At 36.8% G+C, this 9,943-nt stretch overlaps 1 protein-coding gene across 1 annotated transcript; it reads left to right on the top strand.

The window, feature by feature from the left end:
• Positions 1 to 2,632: 2,632 nt before the first annotated feature.
• Positions 2,633 to 9,675, top strand: LOC109207738 (ankyrin repeat and zinc finger domain-containing protein 1). The gene is made up of 7 exons (XM_019370720.1): positions 2,633 to 3,084; positions 4,324 to 4,793; positions 6,284 to 6,398; positions 7,055 to 7,729; positions 8,340 to 8,417; positions 8,750 to 8,863; positions 8,975 to 9,675. The coding sequence occupies exons 1-7, from the start codon at positions 2,710 to 2,712 to the stop codon at positions 9,206 to 9,208; spliced, it is 2,061 nt and encodes a 686-aa protein (XP_019226265.1). The 5' UTR covers positions 2,633 to 2,709; the 3' UTR covers positions 9,209 to 9,675.
• Positions 9,676 to 9,943: the final 268 nt, after the last annotated feature.

Genomic DNA, 9,943 nt, shown 5'->3' on the forward strand with positions numbered 1-9,943 from the left:
TTTTCTCACCTCGATTTGCATGTGCAGTCCGTATAATTTTTTAGAACGTTTTTATGTGAAAAAAAATGGATTAAAATTTTAAATAGCTCCATTATGTCATTTATGACTTGTGTGCCAAATTTGAATCATTCCGGATCCATTTGATATGTTTTGGCGCAAGTTTTGTAAATTGAAAAGTTTGAAACTCATAAGTCCGAATCGAGGTGTGAATTGACGTTTCAACATTTTTAGGAATGATTTGAAACCCTAGGTAAGTCCATATGATGTTTTAAGACTTGTTGATATATTTGGTTGAAGTCCCGAGGACCTCGAGTGGATTTTGGATGGTTGATGGAGTTTAACTTGGGCATTTCAAGAATGTTTCGATGTCGTTTCTTCAAGAATAAGTGGTATCATATTAAGCAAATGAACTCCAAATTCAGTTTGGATTGAAGCATTAGATCCGTATCAAAATTTCGCAGCCATAGCAAAAAGAATCGTCCAATTCGGACATCGTATGAGAGAGTTATGCCCATTTTTGTGTCGGGGAAAAAATAATTTCCCATCGCCAGCGCCCAGGGTAGCGCGGGGCGCCATCCATGGCGCCGGGATTATTTTTGGGTACTGGAACCAGCGCCACAGGCAGCGCCCGGCGCCACCTGTGGCGCCCGAATCGTAAAATGCTATAAAACGGGGGTTTTGGCCATTTTTGACAAAAATAGAGTTGGGGGAGCTCGGTTTGGGCGATTTTCAGAGGGGTTTTCACAAATTTGAATGAGGTAAGTGTTATTTATCATAAATCCTTTATAGATCATGATTCCATACTCATTTACATCATGAATCCATGAATTTATGGAAGAAAAATCAGATTTTTACCAGATCTTCCAAAAATGAAAATTTAAGATTTGAAAGCCAATCCGATGTCGGAATTCGATAATTTTTGTATGGTTGAACTCGTATCGGAATGGGTTATCATATTTTGTCAGTTTCATATGATTTCGAGGAGTGGGCCCCACGGGCAATTTTTGAGTTAAATTTCGGAGTTAAATCCGAAAAATTAGTAAATTCATATGGAATTAATTTCTACTATTTGTATTGAGTATATTAAATTATTTGTGACTAGATTTGAAGCCTTCGAACACGAATTTTCAAGGCGAAGGTTTATTGGAATCTTGAATTTGGTTGCAAAGCGAGGTAAGTGCTTGATCTAACTTTGGCTTGAAGGAATAGGATTAGAGTGTTATTAATAGCTAATTGCTAAATGATCGAGTACGGTGTATNTGCATCTGTACCCGCTTTTGTTCCACATTTTAACCTGTGCCCGCTTTGCAAAAAAAATTGCAAGCGTACCCGCTTTTTCACATAACTTCAGCATGCGGGCTGAAGTAGTCAAAGGCAATTTACACAAAACTTCAGCATTTTAGTAGCCGGGCCTGAAGTTCAGCTCTAGAGCTGAAGTTTTAGTTATTTATAAGTTTTTGTTTAGTAATCGGGAAACTTCAGCTCTAGAGCTGAAGTTTGCCAGTTATAAAATAAAAACTTCAGCTCTAGAGCTGAAGTTTTTGTCTTTGTAACCGGAAGTCTTCAGCTATAGAGCTGAAGTTATTTAGTTCATTGTATGTTTACTACCCCAAATAACACTCTTTTCACACAACTTCAGCTATAGTTCTATTTAATTACTACTAATTATTTCCCCACAAACTACAGAACCTTCAATTTACTACATTATCAACAACTGTAGTATTCTACGCAAGGCAAAGAAGATACTACATTATCAACAACTGTAGTATTCTACGCAAGGCAAAGAAGAAAGAAGAAGATGCATTCTGTAAAGGAGAAAGTAAGCAACGCAGTGGAGAAAGCAGCAGCAAGGACAAAGGAAGAGGTAAGCAACGCAACGGAGAAAGAAAGCTGAAGTTTTTTAAAAAATGAATACAAGTAAAAAGTTTTAAAAAAATAGGTATAAGTTAAATGGGGGCGACCAAATAAGACGCCCCGTGCAATTTCTACGAATTTTATCCCATATGAACTATGAGTCTATGAAGTGTGGTTTTAATAATGATTTTTAAAATAAAAAGATCTCTAAAAACCACATCCAGATACTCGCAAATATTGAATTAATAAAATTGTTCTACAATATCCAACGACTTAATTTTAAGCAAACACTTCACCATTCAGGGGATGATAAATTCCAAGGGGTTAATAGAAACCTGTTTTAACTCTCAAAGTCAAAGAGGTGTATCTGTACTAGTCTAACAGCCCGTTTGGCCAGGCTTTTAAAATCTGCTTATTTTGAGAAATAATTTGTGTTTGGCTAATTAATTAGAAAAACACTTTTGAGCAGTAATTAGTATTTGGCCAAGCTTTTGAAAACTGCTTCTAAGTGTATTTTTTTCAAAAGTACTTCTCAGAAAATTGCTTTTGTGCTTTTGGAGAGAAGTTACTTTTTTTCTGCTTCTCTAAAATTGCTTCTGTTTCTCCTCAAAAGCACTTTTTTTTTCTTCCAAAAGCTTGGCCAAATACCTCAATTTTTACCCAAAAATACTTTTGGCCGAAAAAATACACTTTTGGCAACAAAAAAAAACCTTGGCCAAACAGACTATAAATTGTGCTCCGGTGCTATTACCCCCGATATTTTTCTCTCTTTTTTTTCCTTATTTTTAAATTAACCCCTATATTCAGACACTGAACCACTATTACTGCCTGTGTGGATTAATCAACGTTGCCACAATGTCGACGGAGACTCCTAATTCCGCCGCCGCCGCCCAGCATCGCCGCGCTCAATTCAGGCAACCAATCTCCGACGTAAAACGGCACCGTTCAATCTTCGAACTACCGCCGAACTTCTTTGATTCATGCCGCCTCCTCGAATCTCCATCAGCGTCTCCACTCTACCTAGTCGAACCACTCGAAAGTCTCTCAGTCAAAACCCTAGACGACGTATCCATTGATGACGAATCCAAAAAGGATGCGCAGAACACGGAGAGTTCGAGTAATAATAGGAATAACGCGAAACAGAGGTGGTCCTGCAATACTTGTAAAGCGGTGTTTGAGTCTCTCCATGACCAGCGTTCTCACTTCAAATCCGATATTCATCGACTAAACGTACTAGTTTTCTTTCGTCTCTCTTTTATTGAAATTATGTTTATTCATAAATTTTATATATTATCATGCTGGATTGAAATGGGCCTGTATAGAGCGGAATGGATATATAGGACTATTTGAGCTGATCTCAACTGATATGGAACTGAGGCATAGTTGATTGATATTTTAATCTGTCTTCATAGGATAACGCTAATTAGGTGTGAGGTTTCTTGTAAGGTGAAGTGTGAGGATTTTGTAATTGACAAACTTAAAATAAGAAGTTTAATTGATTGCTTTTTTCGTGCCTTATTCTTGAAGTTGAGCATTGCTGTGAATTAGCACCTTGCGACCTATAGGACTGATACAGATATTGATTTTATATTTATAATCGAATCTGAAGTATTCTTTTTGTTTTTTGGTTAGGCACAACTTATTGCTAGTAGTTGATACTTAATCTTTTCCTTTTATCCTCAAATTAATTTTTATATTCTTTTCTGATTACCAAAGACAGTAATAAGTGATATATAAAGAGGGAACTTTTAGAGATGTACTCTCAAAAACTAAATGCTTACCCTCAAGAAAGCACAAGATAATGATCTTGTAACAGAACTCTTTTTACGGTATTTTGGTTTAGTTAATTGAGTATCCCTTTGGAACTAGCAACTTTTAGACAATATCCTAATAGTTGTACCTTTTAACTTTTGAAATGAGATAATCTAGGCTTCTGATGTATCACTAGTAGAATTTAGGAGCTGGGGTTATGGGAATTGGTTTCAATATGTTCAGCAAAAGAATACATTTATTTTATGAAGTAAGTCGACAGAATGTTTTATCTATTAATACTTCATCTAATACAATAAGGTGAATGTTGCATGACTTTGATATCTGAAATCACTCTAGAAAACAGCTTCAGATTCTTCGATATGACCTTTCTTATAAAGGTTTACAAAATAAAATCATTCGTTCCACATGACCAGAGTGGCAATTGAAACAGATGGCTGTGCTAGAACTTTACAAGCAAGGGCTATTCATCATTGCACTAGAAGCACTTCAAATTAGCTTTTCTTTCTGAATTGTCACTTGGTTAATCTGCCTCTAAAGCTTCCAATCTGCATCCCCTCTCCCTCTTCTCCGGTGCTACAAAAAGGAAAATATCATTTCCAGCTTTTTGTCAATATCTTTGTTCCTGAAGGTGCTGATACCATTAAAGTGGTTGTTCGTATTTTCGTTGTAGTAATTTCTTGTCAGTACTGATATCAGATAAAGCTAAGCATTGCTGGGAGAGACACTATAAAGGAGGAAGACTTTGATGAGATGAAATCTGATTCCCTATGTAAGGATTATGATTTATCAAGTATATCTGGATCAGATGATGAAGATGATGACAAAGAATCTGGTCGGTCAAATGATCTGCAGCGAAGAATAGTTGGAGATATTAAGAATAAAATATTTTTAAAATTGTATGATGGGGAGATCCTTTCAATGTGGAAGTGTTTACTCCTGAATGAGTCAGAGAACATTTTGTTTGAGAACAAGAAGACGCTTGCTGCAGATGATATCAGGAATAAGATTCACTTGACAGAAAGTGAAGTGACTGAGAAGTTGAAATATCTGATTCATGAACCAAGGGATAATACCCGTTTGAGGATCATGTTGCTTGCAAGAGGTGGGCATTTTGCAGGCTGTGTTTTTGATGGTACTGCAGTTGTGGCACATAAGACATTCCACAGGTTAGAGTTTTTGTTGTATTAAAAAGTGGCATGCTTCTTTTATACAATTATTTTCGTGCCAAAACAGCTAGTTCGAAGAATATCTTTTACAAGATATTGAAACGAACTTTTCTTTTTGTTGCAATGAACTTTGTCCCTACTACGCTAATCAAGTTTTTCTTATATCTTGTGAGAATCTGTTGATAATTTAATAGTAGATGAGAAAATTTCAAATCGATCTCTGGTATAGTTTCTGTTTAACCATTTGATCCCTGCATAGTGCATCAATAAAGAGTCCACGCTCTGCAGTTATTGGACGCCTAATTCTGTTGACTACTTCGCAAAAAATGTGTATCCTCTGGATTCCTACGGTAAAGAAATAATCAAATACAACAACAACAACAACAACCCAGTAAAATCCCACAAGCGGGGTCTGGGGAGGGTAGAGTGTACGCAGACCTTACCCCTATCGCCGGAGGGGTAGAGAGGTTGTTTCCGAAAGACGGCTCGAGAAGAAGAAAAATAAATAATAGACAATAGACAATAGATCAGTAACAACAATAGAAGATAAAAAAAATTAGTAACAACATCATAAGAAATAGAAAATAGATGTAAAAGCAATAACAATAAACAACAATAATCAAATATTGTCTGCAATTTAAAAATCTTTTGGAGCAAAAAAATTAAACAAACAAAACATGTTTGTATAACCATGCGCCAAATACGAGCTTCACGAAGTTGCTTAAATTTACAGGTAGAAAGACAAATTACAAACCATAACTTCTAGCATCCTCCACAATGAGAATGAATGTAACTAAATGGGATATGAGTGTTGTATCTGTCTATCCTTGCCCTATTTCTTTAGTCAAAAAGTATCAGATTGTGGATAGAACTTCCTTATTATTTTTTCTTTCAAGAAGGTCATGGTTCATGTCTATTTTCTCCTCCCCACATGTACTTACTGTTATTTCTTAATTATTAATAAATCTTTAGCATATCCTTGTTAAACTTCTGTTTTTTTTATTAAAAAGATTTTTACAGCATTCTATTCACAGCAGCAGACTGAGTCAGTTCCCTCGTTTGGTTCTCTATATAGTTGGTCTCTTTGCTTGCATGTGGCAAATCTCTCTCTTACAGCAAGGAGTCCTATTTTAAAGGTCCTCTTTGCTTTCCTTTAGAATTTCGAGATTTAAGATTTGTTGACTCTTGGAACTAGTGTCTATTCTCTTGGCTGCATTCCTAACTTGTCTTGTTACGTATTTCAGTGCTGCTGTCGTCGTTTTCTACCTTGGCTTTAAGAGTCAGGTTCTTTTGTTTTTGTTTTTCCGTGCTCCCTTGAGGCTTGAGAGTAGCCACTATCACATACTGCTTTTATTCTAGGCAAAAATACATTGTCTATTGTTCTTGATCTGGAGCTTACTCTGCTTTTTAAATGGTAATGTCTTAGCTACTATTCCTGCATCCCTTCTGAGAGAATGTGGCTAACTTATACTACTTTACCTTTCTTTTAGGTATGTTATACGAGCTAAGGCTGGAAAGAAACAGTCATCAAAAGATGCAAGTGGCAAGATTGCGCACTCTGCTGGAGCATCAATTCGTCGGCATAATGAACTTGCTCTTAAAAAGGTAAAGGGATTGATGTTTACATAAGAGAGATTCTGTTGCAGTATGATCTGTGCCCTACTCAGTGTGACTTGCCAAATTTTGCTTATTTTTTAATAGTAACAAAAGCATTCCCTTCCAAGCAGGTTTGCCAACATATTATCATGCCTTTTTAAATGTTAATCATGAAATTTATTCCTTTTTTCCTCCTTTTCTCTTTTCTTCTGGTGGCAATGGGTTGAGCTTTTCAAATAACACTCGGTTAAATTGGCCGTTAATAAAGTTGTTGTATTATCCATGCTATGATTTCTGCTTTCTATGCATTTGTTTCTTTTTAATTTTTTATATTTAGTTTATTTATATGTTTCTGATTATTTCTACTGGGTATTTTCTTGAGTGATACTTCAAACTTTCATTTCTGACACATCGTCTCATGATAAGAAGTTCATCTTGGTTTCCTTTAAAGCGGGAGCGTTTAGAGGGCTCGAGTGCTTCTGCCTTATTGATTTTACTACTTGAAGTGGCTCTCTCTCTGATTTGAAAAAGAAACAAAAGGAGGGGGATTATTTGGCTGTCATATTGAACATAGAGCAGAGGCACTATGGAGTAGGAAAGCTGAATTATTTTTAGCTGGGTTAACATCATATTTTGTGATGATAATTTTGCTGTTTGATAACCAGGAAATCCAAGATTTGCTCACATCATGGAAGCCTTACTTTGCTGTTTCGTCCTGTATCTTCATATATGCTCCCTCTGACAACCGCCAACTGTTTTTTGATGGAGATGGACCATATTTTGTCTGTCAGCCTAATGTTATTAGAAATATTCCTTTGACTGTCCGAAGACCTACCTACAAGGAAGCTCGACGAATATATGGCTTGTTGACTCAAGTATCCTTTGAAGTAAATGAGCGAATTGCACCTGACTGTGAAGATGCGTCACTATTAAGTGCAAGTGGTCCGAGCTGCAAGTCTAATGAGTCCATGGAGGTTTTGAAGGAAAATTTGGAGACTAGGGAAATTACCAAAGCATGTTGTAGTGTTACGCCATCTCGCGATGCGATCATATCAAGTGACAGTGATAGTGATAATGACACAATTGGTACGTCCACTCCTTTACATGAAGCAGCAAAGTGTGGGGACTCTGAAAAGGTTTTGGAACTTCTAGAACAGGGTATGGATCCTTGCCTCAAAGACGAGAGAGGGAGAACTCCGTATGTGCTTGCAACTGAAAAAGAAGTGAGAAACACATTTAGGCGCTTCATGGCATCAAATGTTGACAAGTGGGATTGGCATGCTGCTAAGGTGCCTAGCGCATTGACTAAAGAAATGGAGGAAGCACAAGCTGCTAAACAGGTAACTTCTTCATTATTTTAGGGGGTGACAAATCGCCAGTGTAATTTTCTGCCGAGGTTCCTATATTTAAGGATGTTAACATAATATTCTTGAAGAGGATCCTATATTTAGGACATAGGACTATATATAGGAAATGGATTTAGACGTCGTCGTTATTACTTTTGTTGCTTCTGCAGATGCTCTATCTGATGTTTTCCGATCTCTGAGTCAGGCTTGGGGGATTTGAATTAGAAAGTTCAAGCGATTATTATCTCTTTCAGAAATGTTTGTGAAGATTGTAAGACTGTTGCTCTCATTTAGGAAGTGTAAAACAGTGTCATTAGGCGTGTATCAAAAACGGATTAATACACTTTATTTGAACGCTCTATAATATTGGTCACTTTCTCTTCTTAATATGTCAAGGAAGTTGGAAAATGTTATGAGCTTCTCCATCATTTAAAAAGTACTGTATTAGGCACATTGCAAATATAGATGAATTTAAGTGTACTTGATTGTTCCTAATGACACTGTTTTGCAATCAATCTGTTTTTGAATAAGCCAATCAGTGAAAATATGTTTTATGCTGCATTGTGCCTATCTAATATGTACAATTGTATTTCTCTCTCCCCAGGCAGAGAAAGACGCTAAGAAGAAAGCTAGGGCAAAGGAGTTGAAGAAATTGCGGAAAGCAAAGCAAAAAAAGGCTCAGGTGATGTATATTTTATTTTCCTAGTAGTTTATGAATCCGAGCAATAGGAGAATAATTGTTGGTTCATCTTCTTGCTTTAGTCGGATTGCATGGCATGAATTAAGAAGCAAAGTTCTAGAGTTGTTCTTTTTGGTTGTCAAGAAATTTTCTCTTCTACGTTCATCAAATGTGTCTTTCCCTTCTTGTTTGCTCTCCCTCTGATGAGGAAAAAAAGAGTAACTGTAAGCAGCCTAGAAGTCTCATTTGCCTCTTAAGCACCCACACACGGGCTAATTTGTTTATTCTCCTATTATCTCTCTCTATCTCGCATCATTCTGACATTAGTTTTGCAGGCTGAGGCTGCTCAAGTCCAAACTGCTCCATCTGAATCTGGGAGAGGAATGCTTGCTGCTTCAGCTCTTAAAGGATATTCTCATTCTAGTCTTTCAGCAAAAATATCAAAAGAGGTCATAGAACATATTTCTGCCGTATTCTTGTTATGCGCTTATAACTGCTCGAATGGGAATTGGTCTTGGAAGTGCTGATCTCTGATATGTTTTCTTTGTTTTGCCAATCAGGAGGAATTAAGGAGAGCTCAAGATGCTGAAAGGGAAAAAAGAGCAGCTGCAGCTGAGAGAAGATTAGCTGCTGCGGCAGCACTCAAAGCTCAAGGCACTGGCTCAGTAAGTGACATTCTATGTTCTTGCTGTTACGGGTCATTGGCTGGCAAGGTTCCCTTTCACAGATATAATTACAAGTATTGCAGCAGCTCATGCATGCACGTGCACAAAGAGATCCTTGAGGACGGATAAGGAAAATTTATATGTTGAACTTCATAATTTGAGTTCCATCCACTCCACTTTGCTTTCTACCCCATATTACAGGGTGCAGGGGCCGGGAATGAGAGAATGGTCTTCTGTTATGATCCTTAGAAGAAACGCACAGCAATCACCTCAGAGATTACAACAGCGACATCCCTCTTCTTATTATTGTTATTATTTTCGGGGTAGGTAGGGGTGGAGGTCCCTGATAGGAATAAGAAATGAAGGATTTTGTGAAGGATTTTACACCTATAGAATGTAAAGGAGGAGCTCTTATCACTGCGGTCACTACTCAACCTTCCCCGAGCACTTCAAGTACAAAATGTTTTTGGAAATATTACCAATTTTGTTTATTTGGTTGGTCTGAATGATCCACGTCTTCGTTTTAACCTTAGAATGTTTCGTTCCAATAGACATTAATTAGTGTCCGTGTAAACGAGAACGATACCTTCTATTGACTCTGCAATGAACTCTTTATAAATTGAGTTCTACGCTTTGCAACAGGCAAGATCTGTGGTCCCAATAAAGTACCCAGCTCGAGGATCTTGTCTTAATGGATAGTACTAAAATAGAATACAACTTTCTGAAGCTAATTTATTTCTTTTGTTGAAAAATGGAAATTTTACCTTCTATAGAAAAGGTGTACACCCTATTTATTACAAATCAAAGTTATTTTAAAATATTATTTTTTATAGCTACCTTTTATATTTTATAGCAAAATAAGTA

Source organism: Nicotiana attenuata, unplaced genomic scaffold (assembly GCF_001879085.1).
Source record: "Nicotiana attenuata strain UT unplaced genomic scaffold, NIATTr2, whole genome shotgun sequence".
NCBI classification, from domain to species: Eukaryota; Viridiplantae; Streptophyta; class Magnoliopsida; order Solanales; family Solanaceae; genus Nicotiana; species Nicotiana attenuata.